Source organism: Ovis aries, chromosome 17, assembly GCF_016772045.2.
Source record: "Ovis aries strain OAR_USU_Benz2616 breed Rambouillet chromosome 17, ARS-UI_Ramb_v3.0, whole genome shotgun sequence".
In the NCBI taxonomy this organism is placed as follows: Eukaryota; Metazoa; Chordata; class Mammalia; order Artiodactyla; family Bovidae; genus Ovis; species Ovis aries.
Window position 1 is genome coordinate 60,298,725 of NC_056070.1, and position 27,868 is coordinate 60,326,592.

General features: G+C 47.0%; 1 protein-coding gene and 1 non-coding gene across 2 annotated transcripts in view; one reads left to right on the forward strand and one right to left on the reverse strand.

Annotated features, from left to right (window-relative positions):
• The first annotated feature begins 6,696 nt into the window (after positions 1–6,696).
• TBX5 (T-box transcription factor 5) overlaps positions 6,697–27,868 on the forward strand; it is an 89,368-nt gene continuing 68,196 nt past the window's right edge. The window contains exon 1 of the mRNA XM_042234655.2: positions 6,697–6,819. Coding sequence (XP_042090589.1) covers positions 6,732–6,819 — 88 coding nt within the window. The 5' untranslated portion in view covers positions 6,697–6,731. The remainder of the gene's footprint in view (positions 6,820–27,868) is intronic.
• Positions 24,675–24,747, reverse strand: TRNAG-CCC (transfer RNA glycine (anticodon CCC)). The gene has a single exon. It is a non-coding gene; the product is annotated as a tRNA-Gly (tRNA).

Genomic DNA, 27,868 nt, shown 5'->3' on the forward strand with positions numbered 1-27,868 from the left:
AGGGCCTGGGTTCAATCCCTGGTCGGGGAACTAAAATCCCATAAGCCACGCAGTGCAGCCAAAAAATAAATCGGTACTCAGCATATTGTCTGCCTCCCAGGAAGCCCTCAATAACATTCTGGATATTAGCCTTGAATTATGGTGGGGTCATCTCTTAGTCGGCTTCTCTGATGGCTCAGCGGGTAAAGAATCCCGCTGCAACACAGGAGACCCCAGTTTGATTTCTGGGTCGGGAAGATCCGCTGGAGAAGGGATTGGCTACCCCCTCCAGTATTCTTGGGCTTCCCTTGTGGCTCAGTTGGTGAAGAATCTGCCTGCAGTGTGGGAGACCTGGGTTTGATCCCTGGGTTGGGAAGATCCGCTGGAGAAAGAAAAGGCTACCCTCTTCAGTATTCTGGCCTGGAGAATCCCATGGGCTATATAGCCTGTGGGGTTGCAAAGAGTCGAATACGACTCAACGACTTTCACTCACTCATCTCATACTTGGCTTCCCTGACGGCTCAGTGGGTAAAGAATCTGCCTGCAATGTAGGAGAACACAGGAGACTTGGGTTAAGTTATTACTGTTATTACTGTTGCCATTGATATTGTTGAAAGGTTTGTGGCTTTGGGCAAATCATTTCACTTCCTTAGGCAATGGTTCCTCTCCTGCAAAACAAGTTTACTAACTACTTGAAGGGATTGTTTCAGGAGTAAATGAAATAATACATACACAATTCTTCTTGACACAGTGTCTGACACATGATAAGCAGTCTCCCTATTTTTTTTTCTTTTTCTTTTTTTTTTTTCGGCCAGGCACAGGCCATGTGGGATCTTAGTTACCCAACCAGAGATCAAACAACTGCCCCTGAAAGCGAGGAGTCTTAACCACTGGACCACCAGGGAAGTCCCTGACACAGGATGAATGTGAAACAAATGGTAGGTATAATATCTACCTGTGATACTTACCTGTAAGAAACACAAAAGGTCATAATAGTATTTCTGATGACGTCACTTTGCAGGACTTATGTGCCTTTAGGAGCTTCTTCTCGGAGTGAGTGGCAGGTATGCCTGCAGCAGCGCTGTCATTGTGAGTGACCATGTGAATGATCCGGGTAAGTATTAAAATTGCCGACGCTACAGGTCAGAGGTTCTGATTGGTATGGTTAGGCTGGAGCTCGGGATTCAGTGTTCGGGACCCATCAATGGACGACAGGGTAGCAGATGACCCCAGACACCCTCTTGGGGCAGTAATGCCATAAAAGTGGAGCTGTTGGGCGTGAGGCCAAAGAAGTGTTCATGAGTTCATTGATTTGTTTATTCACCCATCAAGGAGTTACCCGTGCCTGTGAGTTCTAGGCGCTGCAGAGGAGCTGGCCATGCAGAATCCATGCAAGGCCCGCCCCGGGGACTACAGGCTGCGTTCCTGAAGACTGAACCAACAGGTTCTGTGTCCAGCTGTGACAAGTTTCGACTTCTCCCTTCTCTCCGAAGCCAGCCTGCAGGTTTTCTGCAGGCTAGTCGTGGATAAGAACACCTACTTCTGATGGTTCCTTTAAGGATTTTGGCAAGGGAGGGCAATAATTAACCTTCTCTAAAATGGCTCAGGGCCCCGAACCTCAGCCCCTTTGTAATGGGACCTCTGGCTCCCCTTCCCCATGGCCCCCAGGTCTCAGTGGCCCCACTGTCAGAAAGTTTCAAAGACCATTTGGAATTACTTAGCCCCAGGGTCATTGGGCCTCTCTCCAGCCCACTGAGATGCCCAGTTTTGCCATTTTCCTGTTTCAGCTTCGCTGGATTTGTTCATTCATAATAGCAACCAAATGTCCCCCAGGCCTAAAAGGCCCTCTTTCTCATTCCCCTTTTCGACGAGGCTGTCTACATTAGCTCCGGGCCCCTTGGAACAACCTCTCATTGCAAACCCACCTAATTGATTTCTCCAGAGTTGCTGTTCTTGCTGACTCGTCCTAGGCAGCTCATTATCGGAACTGGAAATCTGAGCAGGGAACACACCCCACTTACTCACTGTGGCCCCGCTCAGGAGGAACAGGGTGTCATCTGGGTTTATGAACCCCTGGAATCCAGAACCATGGCTGCAAGGGCAAAGAAAGCCTCTGGGGAGCTCTAAAGCAAGAGCCTTGAAAGGGACATGGACTTGAACTCTCTAGATCTTTTTCTCTTGGCCAGCGGAAGAGCCATGCATCACTGTAAACGTTGAAAGTATTAATATTTTGTTATGGAAGAGCTTCGAACGTACGCAGAAGGAGGAAGGATGGTACAATGAAACATGGCGATTTCATTATTCACCTTCATATCTATATACTTAATTTTATTGATGTCAATTTGATTTACAGTGCTGAATTAATTTCTTCTGTACAGCAAAATGACTCAGTTATTCATATATATATATTCTTTTCCATTATGGTTTATTAAAGGATATTGAATATAGTTCCCTGTGCTATACAGTAGGACCTTGTTGTCTATCCATCCTACTTATTATCCAGCTTCAAACATCGACCTTTCAAACCCTTCAAACTCTGTGTTTCTGCCTCCCAGTATTAACTTCTTGATGTATACACAGCATTGTTTTAAAAGTTCCCTGGTGGCTCAGATGGTAAAGCATCTGCCTGCAATGTGGGAGACCCAGGTTCGATCCCCAGGTCAGGAAGATCCCCTGGAGAAGGAAATGGCAACCCACTCCAGTACTCTTGCCTAGAAAATTCCATGGATGGAGGAGCCTTATGGGCTACAGTCCATAGGGTCGCAAAGAGTCGGACACGACTGAGCGACTTCACTAACACACACACACACACAGAGATGCATACACATAAAGAAAATGGAATCCTTAAAATATATACTACTTTAAATCTACTTTCCTCCCATAAAATTGGGTTTTAGTGACTATGTAGTATTCCACCTATAGCTAAAACATCATTTTACCAGTCTCCCATTTTGGCACATCTAAATTCTCAATTTTTTGTGTGTTATTGCATGTTTCATAGTTATGGACATTTTTATATAAAAATACTTATCCATATTTTTGGGGACTTCTTTTTTAAAAAATAATAATTTTACTTACTTAATTTTTTTTTTACTGTGCTGGGTCTCCATTGCTCCTGCAGGCTTTTCTCCAGATGTGGCACGCTGACCTCTCACTGTGGTGGCTTCTCTTGTTGTGCAGCACGGGCTCCGGGGGATGCAGGCTTCAGGAGCTGCAGCTCCCGGGCTCTAGAGCACAGGCTCGGTTGTTGTGGCACCTGGGCTCAGGTGACCCTCGGCATGTAGTTATCTTCATGGACCGGGGATTGAACCCATGTCTCCTGCATTGGCAGGCAGATTCTTTACTGCTGGGCCACCAGGGAAGCCCTTTTGGGGGCTTGTTTAGAAAACTTTTCCAGAAGTGGAACAGTCATTGTGTGCACTTTTAAAAATAAACTGCCACCTGCCAAAGCACCTCCAAGAGGGTTGTTTTCATTTACAGTCCCCCCAGTATTGTCAAAGAAAGCTTGCTGTTTCAGTTAAAATCAGTTCCCTGAGGCCCCCGACTTTGAAGGGCCCAGAGACTTGGCCTGTAGTTCTCACTGTAAATTTCCTTCCCTAAATAAGAGAGCTCTGAGGAGAGAGGAAAAGAGGGGATGAGAAACGGTGATGGGTGTAGTGGGAAGAGAGAACGACAGATTAAGAAGAAAGGAAGGAGGAAGGAAGGGAAGGAGGCAGGGAAGGATGGATCATGCAGGGACAGGGAAAGAGAAGATGGGATTGAAAGAAGGTGGGAAATGGAAGAGACCAAGAGAACAGGGATGGGGGTGATTAGTCTTTTTGCTAGAAGCTGCGGGGAAGGAGGCAGTGAGAGGCAGCAGAGACCGTTGGTCATTATTATTCTAAGAAGGAGATCCTGTGGGTCCAAGAACCCTTCACCGAGCTGCTCACCCCACCTCGTGTTCTGGCCACCCCACTTGAACAGATTCTACAGGACCTGCCCGCCTGTCCCTGCAGGAGACATCCTAGAAACCTTCACATTGCAGTTTGTCAAGAGGATGCTCTGTGTTTATAAACACAAATACCGTTTGGGGAAAACAAATACAAGGGAAATTTATAAAAGTTATGTGGTGACTCTTGGGGGGCGGGATGGGGGTGAGGAATGGGATTGACGGGATGATCCCTTAAACTTGACTGCTCCCTGGCAGGGAAGACCACACGGGGAGCCAGGACCAAAAATAGAAGAGCCTCATCTCATCCCCGGGTTCCTGTTTGTCCGGCGGGTCCGATGTCGCCCAGCCCTCCATCCTGAAAGCCTGCCCCTCCGCACAAAACGGAGAGTGACCACAGGGAGACCATTTAAGGCTTTGAAAACCTCCAGCTCTGAAACGCCAGTCTGGTGACACCCCCGTGCCAAGGGCGGATGAGCGTGTTTTGTCCCTGGGACATGTGCTATCTCTGATTGGAATGTAAGAGCTGTCTGAGCTTCTTATCCTCGTTCTCTCTCTCCCTGCCTCCATTTCTGTCCTAAGCAGCTAAAATGACCCTGAGCAAAACTTGACCCTGCACCACCCCCAGGACAGCAACCCTACCCTTTGTTGTTGTTGTTCAGTTGCCAAATCTCCTTTGGGGAGGGAGGGGAGCGTCTTGTGATTAGTGATGAAAAACCCATACCTTTCAAATGCTTCATTAAGTCGAGCAAAGATAAAAATGCAAAGTTAAGAGCAGTTTCCATTGAGAGCTCAATTTGCGATTCAAAAGGGGGCAGAATATAAAAAGGTATGTAAAACACGAATCTGGACACTGGCAGAGGTGGGGAGAGAAACCGGAGGAGGACTAGTGAGGGGCCATTCCATATCAGACTCTTCTGTTAGACATTTTTCTATTGCACTTACGTGCATTCATTTAAAAAATCTGTTGTTATTGTGGTGGTGGTTGTTGTCATTAATATTATTTAAAGCCTCGTGGCCCTGGTTTGAATCCTGCTCTACTAGCTGTGAAGATGGGGTACGTGACTTCACTAGATGTCAGCTGTAAAACGGGGTGATGGGGCTGTTTGCCTTGCCAGGTTGTTGTAAAGAACAGTTCAGAGTGTGCAAACCTCTTAGCATCAACTTGGCACGTGTGGCCAATAAATGGTCCCATCACCATCATCACCCTCACCACCATCATCACCATCATCCTTAGTTTTCCTGTCTGTGGCTGTTGCTGTGCCCACAAAGACCCTGGTTGATTGTTTGTTTCCTGAAGGCCAGGAAACCCCTGTAATGTCACCCACCGGCTGTTCTTTGAAGTAGGGCTGCCTGCTCTACCGACTGGGGAGGGAGGGAGCCATGTGTTATGATCCTGAAGCATATAGATCTTCCCCCGCAGATCATTAGGCTCACGTTTGTCACATTTATTTTAAAGAAACTGGTAGGGAGTGGGTGGGTGAGGTTAATTGCTCGATGGATGCTGGGCAGCCCTGTTCTCCAGATGGGAGGAGGTTCAACAGGGCCTGGAGTGACCCCAGAGGCACGGCTGAAGCCCCAGCCCCCAGGCCTGACCCAATACACACAAGACTCTCAGCCTGGATTGGGGTGTCTGAGGACTACGTTTTCACCCTTGGGACACTGGGCTAAGCAGAGAAACCCGAGTAGTCTGCTTTCAATTCTTACCGGAGCTGGGGAAAGCACCAGCCTCCATTCTATATTGATAGCGAGTCAGGCTGGACTCCTCCGTACCCCACTCCCAGGGTGAGTCAAGGGCCATTCTGTTTGGAACTCGTCTCCAGGGCAGGAATCATTTCATAGGGTGGGGAGGAAATGACATGGTGCCTTTTGAGATCTGACGCTTGTCCTTCAGGTGACAAGCTGGTTCCCCAAGACAAGTTAGTGAAAGTAACCTCTCCCTCCATCAAGGGTCAGACTCCCCAACAGACTTTTGTCGAGAGCATTCTGTGTGCTTGCATGAGCCACAGTGAGGGCCACGTGGGGCTGGCCTTCCTACAGTTGAGTGACTCTAAGACGTCACTTATTGAAACCTCCAATGGTCCATCTGCAAAATGGGGAGATTAAGAGTTCCCACCTTGTAGGCATTTTTTTTTGAAGGGTTAAAACACAAAAGTGTTCAATAACTGTAGCTACTATAACACCACCACCACCACCACCATCATCATCATTAAGACCCAACATTAGCTTCCTCCTGAGAGTCCTCTCCTAGCACCCAAACTGCCCGTTTTCACCCAAAGAAAAGAAATCAATCCACAACACAGTAAGACTCAGCCCTTGCAGAAAATCAGGAACACACAGCAATCCTGGATAAACTGGTTGGAAATTAACTCCCAGTGGATAGAGGGAGGTGATATATCTATCCAATGCTGATTTTCTGACCACCAAAAATACTCCTTTTTACGGACCTGCTGGGGCTCTATAGATTAACAACCTTGGCCCAGTACTCAGACACTCATCGCCCCCACCCCGGCAAAGCTCCCCAGTCCCCAGGAGAAGGTGTGACTTCAGACCTAATGGTAAGGATGAGGGGGGCGAGGGGGGGGTGGGGGGCGGAATGCAGGCCTGTGTGTGAGGTGATTGTAACCAGAAACACCTCGGCAGGCATCTCGCTGCTGTCCGGAGCGGCAGCTGGCAGGCAGCCGGGCCGGGAGCCGGGAGCCGGCCTGAGGTGCCCGGGCTCGCCGCTGAGCGCCCCTCCTAGGCCCGGCCCGCCGATAGCTTATCGGGCCCACTCCGGGGGCGCCCCGCGCTGGAAACCGGAAACGCGGCTGGAGGCCAGGGGATGCTTCATGGAGCGATCTGTGGCGCGGTGCTCGGGCACCAGCTTCTAGACTCCGCGCGCGGACCTTCGTCCACCCACCGGCAGCCAGGTAAGGCACCAGGTGGGTGGGGAGGGACGGGACGGGTGCGCCTCGGCTTCTGGGCAGTGTTCGCTACGGGCCAGTGAAATGCTGGCCCTTTATGGGCACGGGAGAGCTGGGGAGGGAGTGGGTTGAGAGCACAAGCGGGGATGCCAGGGGCCGGTGCAACCTCTGAGCACCTGGACTTCAGTGTGGGGGTGGCATGAACGCAGGGACAGGAGCGACAGTACTGGGACGCACGCTGTGCACCCCAAGTTGTCAGTAAGAGGGCGCCTGCTTGGGGTACCCGACCTCGGATGTGCTTTCCCACAGCTGGTCAAAGACGCCTGGGTTCAGGTGCTGATGCTGTTCAGTTGTGCGCCAGCATGCATTTTGGGGTACCTGTGATTTGGGGGTGACGGGCCCTAAAGTAGAGGCTAATCCTGGTGCATAGAAAATGACAGGGATTTGGGGATCTGAAGCCCTGGGTTTCAATCCAGGTTCTCCACTTTTTACTGTGCACTATTGGGCTGACTGCTTAACCTCTCTGGGTCCGGCCCCTTCATCTTGAAAGGAGACATTCTAACCGCGACTAAGTGGGTTACTGGAGTTTATTAATAGTAAGATGATTTGTAAGATCCTTATAAAATAGAAAAGAACATATTTGGGGGTTCAGTTATTATTCGGAAATTTGGGCACTGTGTTGGGAGTCAGTCGGCTCTGGGATGAGTGGGCCCCGGAAGGAAGGTCCGAAGGGAATAAACAGGTAGAACCCTGGCCTGCTTCTTCTGCTCTGAGCAGGTGTCCCCAGACCCGGGGAAAGAAGTTTGGGAGGAATGGCGGCGGGAGGCAGAGATCCGCCGCTACGGGTGCCAGACTTCAACCAAGCGCATCCCCAAGCCTCTAAGTCCAGCATCGTAAACAAGTCGCTCGGGACTGGGTCCCTGGGAGATCGCAGGCAAAGCCTGGTCCCCAGCGCGTGGTCATCAAGGCTCGCCCTCGCATGGGGCCAGCCGCGCGCTCCCGGAGCGTGTCGAGTTCACTCGGGACAGCCGGAGACCCGCGGGCAGACGCGCAGACAGACAGACGCCGCGGTGCCGGGCGGTCTCCGGCTGCGCCCGAGTCCGCGAATCAAAGGAGGGGCGGGCGAACTCCTCTCACCCTCTCACCCTGCTTTGCTGGCCCGCTCTGCTCTGAGGCTCCGGAGAGTCAGCTCACGTGGCCCCCAAGCCCCGTGGCGTCCTGGGGTCCCTCCCTAGGGCACTGGTCAGTGTTTACGCTCCGTCTCTTCGCTTTAAGCCAGGGACTTTCACCTGCCCAGGGACCCCGAAAAATTGTATGCAGAATCGCCTATTTGAATGCTTCCTCCCCCACCCCCACCCCTGTTTCTTTCATGATGCGGAGGAAGTCCATCCTTTTATCTGCTTCTCAGTGGGATTCACAGACCCCCAAAAGTTAAGAACCATCCTTCCCCATCAAGAGCTCCAAGTCTTATTCAGGATGCAAGGTGGAACATTATAGATTTTGTGTTCTCCTATATATACCTTCAAAATCAGTTTATTGTTAAAGAGATGACACAGATTGGTCCGCACCGGGGCACACATGCACAATCCAAAAAAAATATGTCTTTTCCAAAAGTTTAAAGGGAAACTGAGGCTCAGAGAAGCTTTGCTGCTGGCTCAGGGTCAGACAGCCAGTTAGAAGCTGGAAGCAAAGCTCAGGCTCCTTGGATCTTAATCTAAAGCTTTAAGAATCCTGAGTGTCATGAGTACACTACATGGCCAAGTCGCCTCCAACATGCGATTAAGGAGGTGGCTTCTGGTCATTGATACCCTTTAATGGAGCAAGCTAACCTGGTTTGAAGGAAAAAACTCGGGTGGAGTGAGCAGCTGTCATCAGAATGGGAAAGTGAAAGACCTAGCTTAGCTCTTTCCTTAATTAGAGGATTCTTTTACCTTTTGGATCCACCAAGAAACTAATGGAACCTGAGTTTTCTCCAGAAAAAGACCAATGTTTTTTGTTGGCAAACACATGAGTTTGCCAATAGTATCCAGTGTTCCACAGATTTCTGACCGTCACCCGTGTAATGATGTTAAGAACCTTCATTTTAACTGGAAGAGAAAGGCAGATTTGGGGTCCCCCTCGGAGCACGTTCTCTCTGAAGAGGCTTGTCCCAGGGATACTCATCCACACACGTGTAGACACAGACACAATCCAAGGGCACAAGGCGCAACTACTGGCGCGATTTCGCGCACTCCTGGCTCCGTACCCACATCCAAGTTGCAGGTCGCTAGGAAAAAAAGTTCAAGTTGCCAGCCCACGGCCAGCTGAAGTGGTCTTTAACACCCAGGCCCCTTTAGCCTCATTGTTTATCCATCTGAACGACTCCCCTGCCCCGGCCCACTCCCACCCCCACCTTTCCGAGGTCGACTATAAAAATAAACTATTTTTCCTTGTTAATAAATCTCCGCCCGGCGCCCTCTTTTAAAGAACTCAAAAAAAAAAAAAAAAATCACTGCGCCCAGCGCAAGAGAGCAGAGAGATTAATCTCGAAGCAGGATTTATGTGGCGCGGGCATCCTCAAACAATTGGAGTCATAAAGTGAAATGAGATTCGGAGGCGGGTGGGGGAGGGGAGGGGGCCTCTGGAACCACAAACACGTTTGTGTAGCTAAACAATGTGGAAACTCTTAAAGACCCTTTTTCTGCAGACATCTTGCAGCCCCGGCGCTTCCCTGTCAGCCCGCGGGAAAGGGAGAGAGATATATTAACTGAAGACACAATCTAAAATTACTTATGGGTTTTAAACATGCGGGCAATGGGGGCGGGGGCGCTGATAAACTGTCGTCCATATTTCCTTCTCTCGGTGTATTATTTCCAAGATATTTCACCCCCTTCCCAATGTCCTCTCCCTCCCCGCCCCTTCTCTTCTCTCTCCATTCATTACGTGGACTAGCGTGCCGTGGCCGAAGTCTGGCGGGATTGGAGACCAGTCGGCTGGACCCTGGTTTGCGCGTATGCGCCGGGCGCAATTGTGCCTGTGCGTAAAGACGCTGGTGGGGCGCACAGCGCGGAGGCACAGGAGCTCAGATCGGTCATATCCGCCCCTGGGATGACCTTTCTCAGGACCCTTTCGACCGTTACCTGCAGACATTCTAGATTGTTAGAGGCGCTAGAAATTTTGAGGAGCATATTTAAGCGCGGCCTTGGTCAGAATCGAAGGCAAACCTTTCCTTTCTCGCAATGGAGAAGGAACACGAATGCCCAAGCAGCTATGGGTCCCAGGCCTGATCCGGACATTTAGAGCTAGTTACGGCTCCTTCAAGTTTCCAGGCATAGTCTGACTGCACTGTTCAGCTTCAGACATTCAGCTAGGGGAGAAGTGGACCCTCCAAGTGGTTGGAAGGACTTGTGTAAAACTGTAGCAAGCTGAAGAAATGGGTGGCCCAGGACCCCCGCACGTATTGTACCCTGGAGCGATGCCGACATTCAGAGCAAAAGACTCACACTGGCATCAAAGACCTGCAGGGACTAGGCCCGAATTAATTAGCCTGTGTGAGCTCCAGTTTGCTCGTCTGTAAAATGGGAACATAACCAGCACCTACCCCCCAATAAATGAATATAAAGCTCGATGAAAAGCGTAGGTGGTCAATGAGTGGCAGATGTTTTTGTGGTTTTCACTTGTTAGGACTGAGTTGTGAGAGCCTGGCAGGGCCCACAAGACTGCCCTTTTATTCTACAGAAGGGACGTGGTCTCTGGGAGGGAGGGAATTAGGATACACTTAGAGATTGAAAGTCTGATTTCTGGATTCATTCATTGATTCAATAAATCGCCCATTAGTTTCGATCTCCGTTCTGAACCCTGGGGACCCAGCTGTGACCGGGAGAGCTATCCGTCCTACCCCCCAGCCCACTGATCACTAGTAGAGACCGTTGAGAGGGACAGTGTCTAATTTGGTGCCAAACTCTAGCCTGCGCATTTCCTTAACGCCTTTCTGGCCACGGCTGGGGCGTTCTGCAGACAGAATCCCGCCCCCACGAGGCACGCAAACGTGGAAGTCGCCAAGGAAAAAAGAAAAAGAAAAAGAAAACCCCGCAAAGGCTAGAGACATTCTCCTCCACGGAGGACGCCTCTGTGGCCGCCGCTGAGCGCCAGCTTGTGACCCGAAGCACAGCTTCGCCCAGGCCGCCGGCTGCCGCTGTCGCCCTAGCGGGGCAGGCGTCCAGCAAAACAGTTCTAAACGTGTCTGGGCCCGATTCCGAAGTGTGAGGCAATCCCTCCGGCCCACGCTTCAGGAGGACCCTTTATTTAGGCCGGGCAGCTCTCGTCTCCGCCACTTATGTCATCTTTTCTTGGTGCGCACGGGCAAATGTTCTCCGCTTGCGCCCAGCGACCTTCTTTTCTGAGTGACCTCCCCTCCTTCGGCCTCCTTGGAGACAGGGATTTACGCCCCTCTCTCCCCGGGGATGGGGGGTAGGGTGCACCTTGGCCTCTGAGAAAAAGTGTTCGCTAGGACCACGTTCTCAGTGCCTCTCCAATGTGGCCGAGGCAGACTTTCCAGCTCAAACCGCGCTCTTTGAATTAAAACAAAACGAAACACAACCCCCGCCACAAAAATTTTTTTTTTTACTGTGGCTAGAAATCTACAAGTTCCCCTACCCTATGTCTCTTGAACTATCCCGGCGAAATTGCCAAGTATCCAGATGTTACCCTGAGTCTTCCAGAATTTACTGATTTTGCCAGGGGATCCAAAACTGTTCTTATGGGGACAACTGTCCAGATTGTATTAGCAAGAGTGAACGGTCCCTTCCTCCGGCTATGACTCTGAAGATTACACAGTCTCCTGACTTTTCCAGATGCTTCGAGAAGAATGTTTTCCTTTGCCAAATTTCCAGGGCTCCCTGAGGGTGGGATGGAGGGAGAGAAAAATGAATGCGGTGTGGAGGCTGATGAGGAGGGTTCATCCTGACCTCTTCTCAGAGCTCGTTGGGGTTTCAGGGTACTCTCTTGACCTAAGAAAAAGCCTCAAAGCCAGGTTTTCCAAATGGAGGTACCACCCCCCTCCCCACACACCACACACAACCCCCCACCCCTTGTACACACAGATGTAGAAAATTAAAGCGCTCCTTCTGGCTGTCCAGAAATTAGTTCTCTAAATTTTCCCTAACAACTGAGATGATTAAGTGTATATGGGAGAGGGCAAGCTAAGCCCAAAATCTCAAAATAATTTTCTGAGTTCTTTTTGCCTCTGTTCTTTCAAGGAAGATGTAGAGACAACTTTTATCTTGAAAGGCAAAAGACAAACAAACCCCTCCCCCTGTAAGTGTGTGTTTGTTTTCAACAACTTTCTCCCTGCACTTAGCAGCCTAGAGCTCCTCAAACCCAGAGGAGGCGAGTGGGCAGTGGGAGCGTCGGCTCAGGGTATGGGACAATGTGGTCAGTTTTTCAGCTTCGGGAAAAGATGGTCAGATCTCACCCAGAGCAGATATGGCTTTGCAGCAGCCCAGGCGCCAATTTCTGATTCTTCCGTTTCCTGGAGGGCCTCCCTTAGGCGAGAGGGGTTCTTTGGCAGCTCTGTACCCCTGACGGAGCCCAAGGATAGAGGCTGGGTCTATACTAGCAAAGCACAGGGGTTCCCCAACAATTTGAATAGTTGGAAAGGAAAACCCGACATCACACTGGGGTGCAGGGGGTGGAGCAGTCTGGGGGCACTGGGTCTTCATTCATCTCAAAGTTGTAGATCTCTGCTTGGAAACAGGAAAGTCTGAAAGCCGAGACTTTTTGAAGTCCTGTCCTCTGGGGCTCCTTGAGGATTGGAGTTGGTTACTGTCCTCCAGTTGTAGGGGGACATTTTTGAGGGCACAGTGGTCCCTTGACTTTTGCAGCTGGAAAGAGGGGATTAAACTTTGTCTATGGTTGTCCCCCTTGCCCCAGCCAGCAGCACACAAAGAGGAGGGAAGGTTATTATGTGGTAAGGGGTTATCCACTGCCTCACTGTCTGCAGGAAGCCTGTGAAGTTTAACCAAGATACAGATGTGGCCCTGGACCATTACTGGGGTTCTAGAGACTTTATAGTCAGCGTTCATAGATCGCCATCCCCTTAGAAGTTGCTGAGATTTTATTGCATCCCAAGGATATTCCCAGCTCCCAAACCCTAAACTAGAATCTGTTTCCAACCAGTTGTTCCCCACCTACCTACTAACTCCAATTAAGCTGAAATACCTCCGTGTGGGATTGGGAATGCAGTTATCAAAATCCAGGGTTCTACAGTCTGAATACCTGAACTGTATCACTCTCCTTACTGGCTAAGTGACTGTGCGCAAGCTATTTAACCTCTCTGAATTCCTTCTCATCTGTGAACCAGGATAACGACGATAAGAACGCCTCCTTCACACGGCTGTTAGGAGGAACCAGCCAAGGAAAGGGGGCAGGAGGAGGGAATAGCCAGACCACAGTCAGGTCTGATGGCTGAGTTCTCAGCTGGAGGTTTGCAGAGGGCTCGCTGGCAGTGCACATCCTGGCCAGATGGTGCCAACATAATAAAATAAATATATCCTGATGGGCTATTCCAGAAACAACAGTGTGTGGTGTGGGGAATCTTCCTGCTTCAGCTGTATGGGTGGATGTCTGCTTCCCCCTGCCAAGTGCTAAGCGATGGGTTCCAATCCAAGCCCTGCCCTTTTCTAGCTGGGTAACTCTGAGGAGCTGCCTTATGCTCTCGGTGCCTCCCCTGCGCAGTAGAAGTGAGTCCTGCCTCGGGGGTGGTTGTGCAGATCAAACAAGTAGGTGCCTGGCACATGGCAGTGAGATTGAGAGATACAATATCACAGCACGTCGTAACAAACACATAAGCAAGCCTAACACAATATACACATCCTAATGGAAGGTAAACGCGGTATAATATCCGATATTACGATGTGTTATATTGTATTATAATCCTGGGCACACGTGTGCGCACTGGGAGGGACGGACTGCCTTAGCCAGGACGTGCTTCGCCATTGCAGTGCCCGTAGGGGACACTTGGGCTTGCTCTCCCACCTTTTCTCCAGCGGTTGCCAGCTGGGGTTTAGCAGCGCGCGCGCACGAAGCTTGGCAAAACGCAGGAACTTTCGCTTTCACCGCGTGGCGCTGCTCTGAGCCGGCTGCATCCCGCCTGGGCAAGGTTTCAGGAGGCTCCCGGACGCCGGGAATCGTTGGCTGCGTCCGGTCATTCTGGGTGGCACCCAGTAGCCCTCGGGCACCATGGAGACGGTGCGTCGGAGGGAATCTGTGTCTGAGTGCGAGGCACTGCTATGCAAACCCCCGCCGCTGCCGGGATCTCGCCGACCTCGGTGAAGCTTGGGGGCGGCCAAGAGAGGACCTGAAAATATACCAACCCGTTCTTTCCACTTTCTGCTTTTCCATCCGCGCCGGGAGCCGGTAGAAACTGCTTGGAGATGACAAGGTTGGAAGCAAGGCTATGTTTTTCTTTTACGCGCGGCTTCTCCGGACGTGGCCAGTCCCGCGAATGTTCTCTCTGACCAGCATCGAGAAATGATTTGGGGGAATCTTTTCTTTGGCCTCTAAAGGCACCCGCACAACTGTTTGCGGCGGTAGAAGCATGGCGAGAACACCAAATCGCTGGCACACTGAACAATTTGCCCAAAGAATCATACCCCTATAGAGGTACTTATGCACCCCAGATCCGAGAGCGTCAGCGCGTGGGCATGGAATTATTCTCACATCCTTAATCATTCGCCTATGTTTTCTGCACTTTCTGGCATGGATATTTCTATTATCTCTGTGGACAGAATTGTCTTGGGGCACACACAATTATTTGTACGCGTGTTAGCGCGTATACACTTCATTATACACACACAAACTAGGGCACACGCGCAGACCTCAGGCTGTTAAGAGGCGAGCGAGGGCCAGGCCTGTTATCTTCTCGGGGAAAAGCCCAGAGTTTAGAGGGAAAAACTCTCTGTGGTCTGCGTTGGTTCTTTGTTGTTGTGGTTCTTTTTTTTTTTTTTTTCCCTCGGACAGAGGTCAGAAGTCAGACAGTTTCCTCGCTAGGAAAGACGGCGGGGACAAAGGCCAGGCAGCGGGTCACCAGTTTTGAACCGAGGTCCAGGAATGGTTCTAGGGTGACGGGTAGGGCTGTGAGCCCCGATCCCTCGGAACAGTCTCCCTGCCTCCCCGGGGTCCGAGAGCCAGGTGAGACGACGGGGAGGGACCTACTAAGGCCTGCTCCCAGAGGCTCGAGGAGCTGCGTTTATTTTCTAGTTATTCTTGGCCGCTTTCCATGCGATTATTTGTAGCAGCGCAGGGAACTTCTGGGAGAGCGGGTGCCTTGCGGGGGTTGGGGTGGGGGGTCCCTTTGCCCGGCCCCACGAGTTTTATGACATCGAAGCTCGGAGGGTGAAATTACAGGCGGCATCAAAATGTGTAAATTATAGGTTTGTGTTGTAAAGAGGCCTAAGCGCGGTCGCTGGAGAAAGGCGGGTTTGTGGGTTCCAAGCTGATTCCGAGCCCGGCGCGGCGCGAGCCAATGCGTCCTGGGCGTTCGCGGACTCCATCCCCAGGCGCGGCAGCCCGAGCCCCCGGGTGCTGGAAAAGACGGTGTCCCATACCGGGTGGCCTCACCAGCCGGAGAGGAAGAGGCCAGGCAGATCACCGGCGCCCAAGGCCCTCAGGCCTCGCAGCCAGAACCGCGGGAACTGGGGCCCTGCCTCCCCGGCCCACTCGCAGGAGATGCCTTTTAGCGCCGGCTTGCTAAAATTAGGTTTAATCGAAGATACATTTTTATGCCTAGCGGTGGGCAAACTCTCCTTTAGATGCCTCTTCGACTACAAAAGTGGAGCGCGTTGGAGACTATTTCGGCAACATCTCAGTTACAGGGCTGTTTTGACTTCACTTCTCATCACTTAGCTTTTTCTGGATCTCTTCTTTCTTTTCTCCTCCAGGTCTTATCTTTTTTTTCCCCCTTCCTTTCCCCTCTTCTCTCCTCCCAGTCGCTCCCTGTCTCCCTCCTGTCAGCTTTCTTTTTTTCTTTCCCTTCTTTTTGTCCTCACCTTAGAGGTATTTCCACACTCCCCTTTCTTTGTAAAGTCTTTTTCATTAATTAAACTGTTTTTGCATTTCCTTTTGTTCCTCATGCTTTCCTCTTTAAAAAAAATTACTCTCCCCTCTTCCCTCCTTTTTCCTTTGTACTTAGGTTCTCCACTTCTTGGAGACTTGGAATGCGCAGCAGTTGCCCTTACACTTTCTTGATTACAAGAAATCCTACTAAAGCAGGTCCCATTGGCCTGGAGAAAAGCAGAAGCAGGGAAGCAGACACTTAAATAACAGCCCCCAGAAGCCCTGGCGTTTGGTTAGCACCAACCTCTCCAGGACCCAGTGTACTGTAGAGGAGAAGGGGGCTGGAGGATTAATAAGAACTCAAACGTTCCATAGGCAACGGGACTGTCCACTTGGACGCAGTAAAAAAAAAATATGTATATATCCAGCTATCAGCAGTCCACCGTGTGTGTTATCAGGCAAATGTACACACCGAGATCTGGGCTGCCCATTGGATTCCCATTTTTGTGTGATCTGAGAACCAGGAGAAAACCTTGCCAAGAGTTAGCAAGAATTTCAAGAAGGCAAACAAACCACCCAATGTTAAAATCTTTCTGAGACCACCTAACTCCCTTCCTCGGTGTGAGATTTTTTTTTTTTTTCCCTCCCCTCTGAGCCCAGGTCTCCCTGTTCTCAACAGCTGTTCATCCATTGTTATATTTATTAGGTAAATATAAACCCCATAAATATGCCTGAATGAAAACCTTCATGTTCCCTAATATGCTGTTCAGAGTCACCAACATTCATCTTCCAACCGTGTGACTCCTTTGGTTTGACAAAGAGTGTAAGAATTCTACACTCTGGCCCCTTCCCCTAAGTGATGAGAATATTAACGTCTGACCATCCCACCCACCTTTCCAAAGCTTCTTTATTAATAAGAGGTCATTTCCTCCCAGGCCTTAAATTCAACCTGCAATTCAGACCAGACAGGGAGAAAATGTTGACATCTCTGGGCCAGTGGCAATACCAGGGTAATCGCAGCCTCATGCAGGGAGAGGTTCCCTGGGGACTTGTGCTTCTAAGAATGGGGAGACATGGGTGCCCCTGCACGTCAATTAAGGAGGTTGGCTTCAAGGACAGTAATGCTGGTAGCAGCATCCCTGTTCATTTTCCTGAGCACATGCTCTGTAAGTCTGACTTTCTGGAATGACCTGAGCAGCTAGCTAGCTGATGAGTTCTATTTTTTTTTTTTTTTAATCATTGATTGCCTAGTATTCATGAAGCTAGAAACCTATAAGAAGACTGGTAAAGATGAAAACATGTAATTAACTCGCAGTGCTAATGAAGGTGAGGGAAACATTGGTGGGGAGCGGGTACATGGTTACAACCAATACAGGGGCAGTTTGGTAGACCCATTAAAAATAAGAGAGCACAACCCTTTAACCTAGCCATTTTCTTCCCCGAGGTCTTGATCCTACTGGGGAAGGATCATTACCGGTGTAATCACACACATGCAAAATGATGTACCTCTAGGGATAGTCAATACAGCGCTGCTGTAATAGGAGAAGTGGGTAAATGACTTGATAGATATCAATAGGGATCTGGTTAAACTAAGGGTGGTAAAAAGAATATCAAAATGTTATACTGTTAGAAAAAAGATGGAGGGCTTTCTGTATGTACAGATAAGAAAAGATCTCTGAGAGGTAAGTAAAAAATGATTAAAACCAAAGGACAGAAGGGTTTGTAAAGGATGCTACAGTGTGCCAGAAAAAACACAATTGCATGTGTGTAGTGTCTACAATTGGGTGTTTGTAGGCTCTACAGACCTGAAGGAGGACATGGCAACCCACTCCAGTATTCTTGCCTGGAGAATCCCCTTGGACAGAGGAGCCTAGTGGGCTACAGTCTATGGGGTTGCAAAGAATTGGACCAGGAGAAGGAAATGGCAACCCACTCCAGTGTCCTTGCCTGGAGAATCCTGTAGACAGAGGAGCCTGGCAGGCTACAGTCCATGGGGTCACAAGAATTGGACACGACTTAATGCACTGTCTTACCCCAGAGATCCTGCCACATATACCACAAAAACCAAACATCCCCCAATGACCTTGGCCCCACTGTTCCAATCACTCCCAGGTGGGAATTCAGGCACATGTCCACAGAGGTCACAGGCAACATACATATGGTTCTGTTATGTCCCATATCTTACCCTTTCAGCTCCCAAGGAAGACATTTTCTCTTAGAGATTTTCATTTAGTGTATCTTTAAAAAATCTTGTGTTAAACTTGCCTCCATCTTTTTCTTGGGTAAGGACAACCCAGAAATGGCCCTTTTGTGTCTGTGATGTTGCCATTCACAGCTTTTCTTGATAGGCCTGGTACAATCTTGAGGACAGGGTTGCTGTATGCTGAATGTCAGACGGTAGCTCTTAGCTTTGCCTATCTTAGGTAGTTATGCTGTGCATTTTTTTTTATTGGTGTACCATGTTTGATTTGTCCCTAATACCTTTGAAGTTTTTCTGAGAAATGAAATAATGCAACATGAACTTATTAAAATACATTTTAAGCCTTAAAAAAAAAAAAAAAAAAAGAGTTGGACCAGACTCAGCTACTAAGTGCGGCACAGCACAGGTTCTACAGAAAGGCATGTAGAACCCTGTCACCATAGTTACTCCCAGAGGCTAACTGGTGTTAAGGGAGGAAAATTTACTTTCACTGTATACTATTTCCTACTCTTTCAGTCGTTTTGCCTTTTGCATGTTTGTGCCAAAATAATTTTTTAAAGTATTTTATTGCTCTTCTTATTTATTTTTAGTTTTTGGCTGTGCCCCGTGGCATGTGGGATCTTAGTTCCCTGACCAGGGTTTGTACCCATGCCCCCTGCATTGGATGGCGAAGTCTTAACCACTGGACTGCCAGTGAAGTCCCCCCCAAATAATTTTTAAATGAATTGAAAAAATTAAAGGAAGTGGTTGTTGTCCATGTGGTCATTTTCCCAGCAGCCCCGGTATCACTTTCTTCTGTCCTCCTTTCTCTTCCAGAATCCTAGTCACCACCTAATGAGCACTCACCATGCACAGAGGCTGGGCCAACCCACTTCCAAAACATCTCATTTCATCCTCACATCAGTTCTCCCATAGAAGCACACTCAAACCCATTTTACAGGTGGGTAAACTGAGGCTCTTAGAGGCACATCTCCTGCTCAAGGCCATACACTTGGTAAGATGCTTTCTATCCCAGAGAGCCTGTTTCCTAAACCAAATAACTGCAATTTAACTGATCTCCACTTCAGCATCCTCCTCTTGGTCAACTTTTTTTCCTTTTTCTAACTCCTCTACTTCCTGTCCTGTCCCAGGATTCTCACACCATGCTCTACCACTCAAAAGTGGATGAGTGCAAATAAAATACCTGAAAGAGAACAAATAGGTCCAGACCAAGGCAGGTCAACTAGGTTCCAATGTAAATCCAAAGATCGTTGGCCAGACCACATGGTAGCAGATGGCACTGAGAGATGGACTTGAACGTGGTGACAGAAGTAGGTCAGGCACATCCCTCAGCCCTTCTTCACAGGAAGCCTGTCCATGGACTCGGGGCTTCAAAAGGATTTGGTCCCAACTCCTGTCTTGCTCCAGCTCCTACAGCCATTCCCATAAATCCTAGCTGGTCTTCATTCCTGGAGCCAGCTCTAAGCCCTGAAAGGTAATGGGGTGTGAGAATATGGTTTTGGAAAATTGCTCGGTTAAGATCCGGATGCAGAGCTAGGGTTCCTGTGGGGAGTCCTTTAACATAGGAGCTGGGGCAGTTACCAAACTTCCTCTTATCTGAGGACTGGGCTTCTGCGTGTGATGCCTTTCAACTTCAAATGCATTCCTTTGCTACCAGAGCAACGCCCCAGGAAGATACCAGGAATCCTATTTATTGGCTGCTGGGACTAACTCACAGCCAAGTCAGCAAATAGCACTTGAGCACCTCGGATATCCAAGGTGCCCGCTGTACATCCAAAATGCTAAGGTGTGTCAGTTCTGTATATGTGTGCATATTATAAAAATTCAATTCAAACCCTGTTTCAGAAGTGACATGGTGCAAATCTGTCTCCATCTCAGCTGCTTCTACAGATTTTTGGTTTCCTTCTTCCGGGGCAATCCCAACAGTGGCTCCTTGTATATTTTCTGGACATAATCTATGCATAATTAATTTCTTCTTAATTGAAACTTTTAGACTCAATGTATAGCCATAGTCTACTGTGTGAGAGCCCAGGTGCCTGGATTCACATACTGGGCTGAGACTCTTGTTTCGGGACTTTGAGCAAGCTCCTTAACTTCTCTGCCTTGGTTTTCTCATCTGTAAAATGGGGTGGTTACCTGCCTTAAAGGTTTCCTGCCTTAAAGGTTTCCTCTGAGGAGTAAATGTGACAAAACATGCTAAGCATCTGGGATTTTGCCTGCCTCAAAGAAAACATGCAATGAATATTAGCTTTAAATATTAGAGTGAGTAACAAATTATTCATCCAGACCATTGCTGGAAAAATAAGTGAGGAATTAAGTTTCTACCATCAGAACAACTATCTTACAATTTGCAATGTTTGAAAAAGGGAATGATGCTAAAGATCTCTAATTCGGGCTTCTTACAAATAGAGAGATGAGGGTTGGGTTTACAAAATATAACTGAGATTTCTGTTCCTCAGATGTGTGTGTGTGTATGTGTGTGTTATCAAAAGTTGATAGGTAATGCCTGAACCCAGAATCTGGTTGCTTTGGATGTGGGTCGGCTTCACTAAGCAGTGAAATTTGTATTAAACTTGATAATGTTTGTGGTCATATTAAAAAGTAGAGTGACATTTACAAATTTAAATTTAAATAAATTTAAGGCTGTAGCACACACTATAATCCCATGGACCAATGAGTCTGGAAGGCTAAATGAGCCTGGGGTTGCAAACAAGCCAGACTCGACTTAGTGACTACAGAGCAACAACAATACCTACTATCAACGACTGACTTTTTAAATTAATTCTTCTGGATAAAAATTCGTTCCCTTTCATAAGTGGGTTCTAACACTGTTTACTTAAGTTGACTGCTGCTTCTGCACCAGGGTTTTCTGTGTGGCCATAGGAAGATGGTATTCCCTCTGTATTCTTTCGGGAGAATTGGCAGGTTGGCAGCGGAGGGCTTTCTCAGGCCAGGTCTGTGGTTTAGGGTGTGGCTGGAAGTCTCTGTACCTTATGGAGATAAATAATGAGTGCTGGGTTCCTCCCTGGAGATGTGTTTTGTAAACAATTTCATAGTTCTTTGCAAAGCTCATCATATAGTTGGATGGTAAATTATGCTTTTTTCTTTCTTGGTTATTAGTAAGTCAAATCCATCCCTCCAGCCTTCCAGGAAAGAAGCCAAAAACATAGGAGGACAGCGAGATCACAGATATGCTGAGTGCAAGCTTCTCATAGCAACATAAACAAAAACTCTATGTGCTTTTTCTTTGCACTTGGAAAAAAGTCTTTAAATACATAGTGCATAGATTAATAGATCTAATTCCTGTGTACTTAACACCCAGAAAAAGAACTTCACATATTAACATGTGGTCATATCTGTTTCAAATCTCTCTTTTTTTTTTTTTACTAACAGAAGTGAAATATTATTAAGTTGAAGTGCTTTTCCCTTTTCTGATCTCATCTCCATATTTCTTCCTTTTCTTAAAGGTAATCACTATCGTAATTTTGGTGAAGCCTAGCAGTCCACATTTTTATATTTCTATAAAATATGCACTTCTCCAAAAGCAGTACAGAAATGTGGTTGGTACTTTTTGAATTTGCATGAGCCTCATACTCTGCATACAGTTTTCTGAGTTGCTTCTTTCACTCAATGTTAATTTCTGAGTTTAATTTATATTGCTAAATAGAGATGTGACCTACTTGAGAATATTATATAAATATATTTAATTCCCTTTGGTTGCTACATAACAATTCATTCTAGACTAATAAATTGAGGCTAACCCATGCATACCACTCTCCATGTACCAAGCACTGTTCTAAGCATTTTCTATAATGAATTCACTTTATCCTTATACCTATGAGATAGCTGCTATTGTCTGTTTGATTTTGGCCATGTCATTAAGCAAGCAAAATCTTAGTTCCCTGACCAGGGATCAAACCTGTGACCATCGAGTGCAAAGTCTTTACCATTGGACTGCCGAGATAGTTGCTACTGTTATTCTCATTATCCAGACAAGAAAACTAAGGCATACAGGGTTAAGTTACTAGTTACCCATCTCTGTTGATGGGTATGTAGATTGTTTCCCTTTTTCACCACTATAAACAATGATACAGTGAACATCTTATCTGCTGTTTCTTATATACCAGTTATTATTCTGTGCTCAAGAGTTTCTATCGATTAGATACCCAAAACACTTTGGGGGATTTAAAATATGTACACTGCTGAGTTCAGTGTACATAAAAAACATTTCTTTTTGGCCACACCACATGGCGTGTAGGATCTTAATTCCCTGACCAGGGATTGAACCTGAGCCCTCTGCTTTGGCAGTGGAGAGTCTTAACCACTGGACCACCAGGAAATCCCACTAAATGTTTTCAGTGTCATGCTTGTATACGTGATCTCAGGCAGCCTTTGCTTTACCAAGCTTCACTTTCTTCCTTTGTATAATAAAACGGGGACGTAAGAGCTAGCTTGTAAAAGTTGCGGTGGTAATTAAAAGACCTATACATGGTAAACACTCTGTAACTAGTAGCCATGATAATAGTAAGAATATTACTGCTGCATTAGACTATACCATTGTTGGTGGTATAGTCTAATCAAGGATACACTTTCCAAAGTTAAATGACTTTTAGGCCCAAATTGGACAATTTTTAATCAGCAATAGGAACCTGTTAAATTTTTATATCAAACCACAGCAGACAACCCAGAGGGGGCAAAATGAAGCAGATCCTTGAAATATAGAATTGGGACACTCTGAGGCAGTTGGTGACTGCTGTGTTACCCTAGGCAGATTACTCGACCTTTCTGGGTGTCTAGTTCTCCAGATCTCAAGGAAAAAATAATTATACTTTTTACCCTTGCAACATAAGGTTGCTATGGAGAAACAAAGGTGGGTGGGCAAAGGTGATTTCTTTATGAATTATTGAAAATAAAAGATTTTCAAGATATTGTTTTCTGTACCTTTAGATTTGCCTGGGCATCTAGAAATGATTTTTTTTTTTTCTATTGTCTACCTATCCAAAGTATTTCAGAAAAAAAGTATAACTTAACTTTTGAAATTGGTTTTCTGTAGGAGATAAGGGAACATATTTTAATGGTGTGCTAGGGAATTTTTCTAATTACTGTGCCAACTTCAGATTCATGAAAATGCAAAGACTTTGTTTTTCTACATAAACTATCTTAGGTAGTAAAAAGATGAGAGGGAGAGGAAAATACAGAGATAGAACTCTATCCAACCATTGTTTTGCAAACAATTGGTTGCTTGATGGGATTTAATTAGTTGTTTGCAAAACATCTTGCCTGACCAAATTCATTGTCTTGCCTTTGTCTCTCTACCACTGCTGCCAAGATGTTATAACCCCAACCAGTTGTGTTTGAAATTTCTTCAATCAGTTATCAGCTAAATTCAGCTTCTTTTTATGTCAAAAATAGCTCACTGGTAGCCAACTGGCTTCTCTTCAAACTGGTTTGTCTGAGGCTGGAGCCTACCGGAAATGCTCCAGCCCCGCTCCTAGCCGAGACCCCACTGATGTCAGTTGGACTCGGGCCATTTTCATTTGCTAATAAAGCCCCAGAATCCATAGTGAAAGAACTGATGAAAGACGCTGATTGCTGCTGGTTGCCAGGAAGCAATGCAACATCTCCTCTGGGGAAGGGAGAAAATCAGAAAGAAACTGAACCAGGGTCCAAAGTACTCTTTCAGCCAAGCCCTAATGGAACACTGGTCTTCCCTGATGGCTCAGGTGGTAAAGAGTCTGCCTGCCACGCAGGAGACACAAGTTCGATCCTTGGGTCAGGAGGATCCCCTGGAGAAGGAGATGGCAACCCACTCCAGTATTCTGACCTGGGAAATCCCTGGATGGAGGAACCCGGTGGGCCACAGTCCATGGGGTGTCAAGAGTTGGACATAACTTAGCAACTAAACCACCACCACCAAGGGTATACTGGCTGGCTTGGTTTTCCAAGGATGGTATGGGAAGAACCTGGTTGGAGAGAGAAAGAGAGAGAGAGAGGCAGAAAGAAAGAGAGAGATTGGAAGCAAGTCAATGAAGAAATAGATGTGTTTTATTTGTGTAAATTAGCTAGGGGAAGAATGGAGACTGGGCATTCCTCAAAGAAAGAAAAGGGGGTTTATATCCTCAAGTAGGGTAAGGAAATGGCAATACACTCCGGTGTTCTTACCTAGAGAATGTCATGGACAGAGGAGCCTGGTGGGCTATGGTCCATCGGGTTGCACAGAGTTGAACGTGACAGAAGTGACTTAGCACGCACACTCGCATCCTCGGGTGGGGCGAGAGGGAGCCTGCTATCTGCAGTGTGTAGGGTAGTTGTATCATGTCAGGCAGAAGTCCTGCTTTGTTGATGTCATTATTTGGAGATTAAGTGTGGTTTAAGGAGTTGTGTACGGGTGTCAAGCTGACGAGGCATGGTGTGGGGACTTGGTCCTGAGTTTGTGTGCATTTATATGTTATGAAAATCTTTCCTTCCTTAGATTTAGTGCTTATCAAACTCACGTCATGATTTTTGCTGTATCTAAGCTCTCTCAATTCTATTTTTTAAAAAATAGTAATTTCTTTACTTATGTATTTGGCTGCACTGGATCTTAGTTGTTGCATGCAAACTCTTATTTACGGCATGGGGGATCTAATTCCCTGACTAGGGATCGAACCTGGGCCCCCTGCACTGGGGGTGCAGAGTCTTAACCACTGGACCACCAGGGAAGTCCCTATTTTCTTTTTTATTCACTTTTCTAGAAGTGACTTAGCAGCAGACCTGAATATCCACTCTGGGCTCATTCTAAGCAACGTGAGTATAGTGGGTTAGTCTTTTTAAAAAATAATGCTCATGAAAATGACTGTAGAAATATTAACCTGTTTTCCTAAAGTTTATCTGGTTACAGTTAAAATCACCACAGGAATGGCCAGAGGGTGATGGTTGAAAACAAAGGATTTGGTGTCAGTCAGACCTAAATGAAATCCCGGCTTTAACATTTAGCAGCTGTGTGAGTTTGTCCAAGTTACATTTTGAGCCTCAGTTTTCCCCATCAGTAAAATGGGGATAATCATGTCATCTCTATGGGGTTATTGTGAGAATTAAATAGGCATGTTAAGTGTTTGCTGAACAAGTGCCTGGCACATTCAACTGTCCTCAACAGGTAAGTAAAAGTATGTTATAGGCTGAATTGTGTCCTTTAAAAACTCATATGTTGGATTTTTAACCTCTGGTCCCTCAGCATGTAACTATATCTGGAGACAAGTCTTTTAAAGAAGTAATTAAGGCAAAATGAGGTCCTACAGGTGAGCCCTAGTCCATTCTGACCGGGGTCCCCATAGAAGCAGAGATTAGGGCACATGCGAAAACATGGAGGGAAGACCGTGAGAGGACCCAGGGAGAGCTCGGCCACCTAAAAGCAAAGGAAGGGCTCAGAAGAAACCCAGATCTTGGACTTCCAGCCTCCAGAACTGTGATTTCCATTTCAGTTTCTGCTGTTTAAGCACCCCACACCCACGCCAGTCTGTGGTACTTTGCTATGGCAAGCTGAGCAGACTAATAATATAAAGCATATAGACTGTCTGTTCATGGCAGTCTCCCTTTTACAGTCCTGGTGATTAGCCATGTACAGGCATGGATTGAGGCTTTATTTAGATCCAAGATGATGACACACAAACCACAAAAAATAATAGTGGAAAGTGGGTTGAAGCACTGCCTTCTTGGCAAATTCGCAGAAATGTTGTCATCTACAAATGTGATTATCACACAAGAAGGGTGACTAATCCCCAGTGAGTGTAACTCAACATAATTTTTAGGTAAAGATTTTAGGATTTGGTGAAATGCAGTCATTTTTAATCAGGCTGAACTGTTCGAAATAGCTTCTGGCTCAGATTCACGGTTCAAGATGCCGTTAATGTTGTCAGATGTTTCTAATGGTTTCTCAGGCCTGAGAAATTCATGTTCATCTGAAAATCTTTTATCAGCTACTCTCTTGGCAAATGCCATTAACCCCCTACCCTCATTACCACATGCCCTTCCAATCACCAACTAGACTACTTATATGATTTAGTGAATTCCAAAACACTTCTTAATTATGATTACCAGTCAGTGTCTATATATTTTACCCACATGAGCTGAGAATGAAGTTGGCAGGATAGGGTATGCAGTGTCAAATACCAGGGATGTCTGATGGTTTGATCCTTCTGGAATCAGTGGTCGATGAAGACTCATGAAGGAGTGTCAACTTGGGCTGGCCCGTCTAAGCCAGAATGAGATGAGAATTTGGATAGGTAGGTAGAAAAAAAGAGAGGCTATTTCAAGCAAGGAGGAGAGCTTGAGGAAAAATCGGAAGGCCTTGTATAGTAACTGTTTTATGTTCATCTTCTTATTAGACTGTGATGGGACCATTGAGAGTAGGAATTGGATCATATTTATTGTCATACGCCTGTTGCCAAGCCAAGTGCCTGCAACCTAGTGGTCATAGAACATGGCAGTAATTGTCAGGACCCATGCAGTTCTCAACTTAGTCCCCTCAGATGACCAAAGCATAACTCAAAGTGGCTTAAGTGAGAAGAAAATTAGAAGGAGAGGATTTTATTGGCTCATTGCATTGGAAAGTCTAGGGGTGTGTCAGCTTCAGGCACGTGTGTATCAAGGACCTCAACGATGTCTCTTGTCTTTTGCCTCTGTTTCTCTTTGTTGGACTCATTACCAGATCAGGTTTTCCAAGACAGTAGTTACTGGATGCTCTGGGTTTATAACTAACCAGTGCTTACCTTCTCCCTCTCTCTCTATATATGTTCCATATATATATTCTTATCCATAGACAGGAAACCATAACAGTATCCATTTCATACATTGTTGTGAAGATAAAATTTAGTTAAAGTAAGTGGCACATTTAGTAAAATGCCTGCTACAATGGCCATACTCAAATCCTTTTCTGTATCTCAAGCTTTGTGTTTGTGTATCGGTATCTCTATTCACCTCTCCATGTGGACAGATTCCGTCTGGTGGCTTAGACGGTAAAGAATCTGCCTGAAATGCAGGAGACTGAGTTCAATCCCTGGGTTGGGAAGATCCCCTAGAGAAGGGAAAGGCAACCCACTCCAGTATTCTTGCCTGGAGAATTCAATGGACAGAGGAGCCTGATGGGTTACAGTCCCTAGGATTGCAAAGAGTCGGACATGACTGAGTGAATAACATGGTCCTGATAATAGTGGTTATAAATAGATTTCACCCTTTATTTGCAAGTAAAGACCCACATGATCCTTTCCAGATTAACACTGGAGAGAAAACCAAGGGAGGATGCAACTGATACAGAGTTGTCCAAGCCCTTTTTCATTTGTGGTTGAGCAGCCTAACATTAGAATCTGAGCTTCTTGAGGGCAGAGATGTTTACTGATTTTGGTCACCGTTTCAACTTCAGCATGAAGAATCATTCTGGGCACACAATAGACACTCTGCCAATGTCTATTGAAATCACAAACCCCTGCTTGATAGCCCTGGAGGTTGGAATAAGATGGGGTTAGAGTATTACATGAATTTCAGGAATAGCTCAAATCTCTTCCAGCTGGTCCAGAGAAATGGATGGAAAAGATGGTCTCAGCTTTAGACGCCTGGAGCATTAACTAAGAGCCAACATTTGAGCTGAAGTGGGATGTAAAGGGAACAGCAGTGGCTAAAGCTTAGCAAATGTAGTCTCGTGGGTGCCTTGATCTGATTCACCATTTCGGCTTGAAATTACACTCAATTTCCTCCCTTAGTGCTTCTCTCCACATGGTGTGCCAGGCACTCCCCAAGCCTTACTTATAATCCTCGACATCTCCCTACAAGGTGGGTGTTCACAGTCTC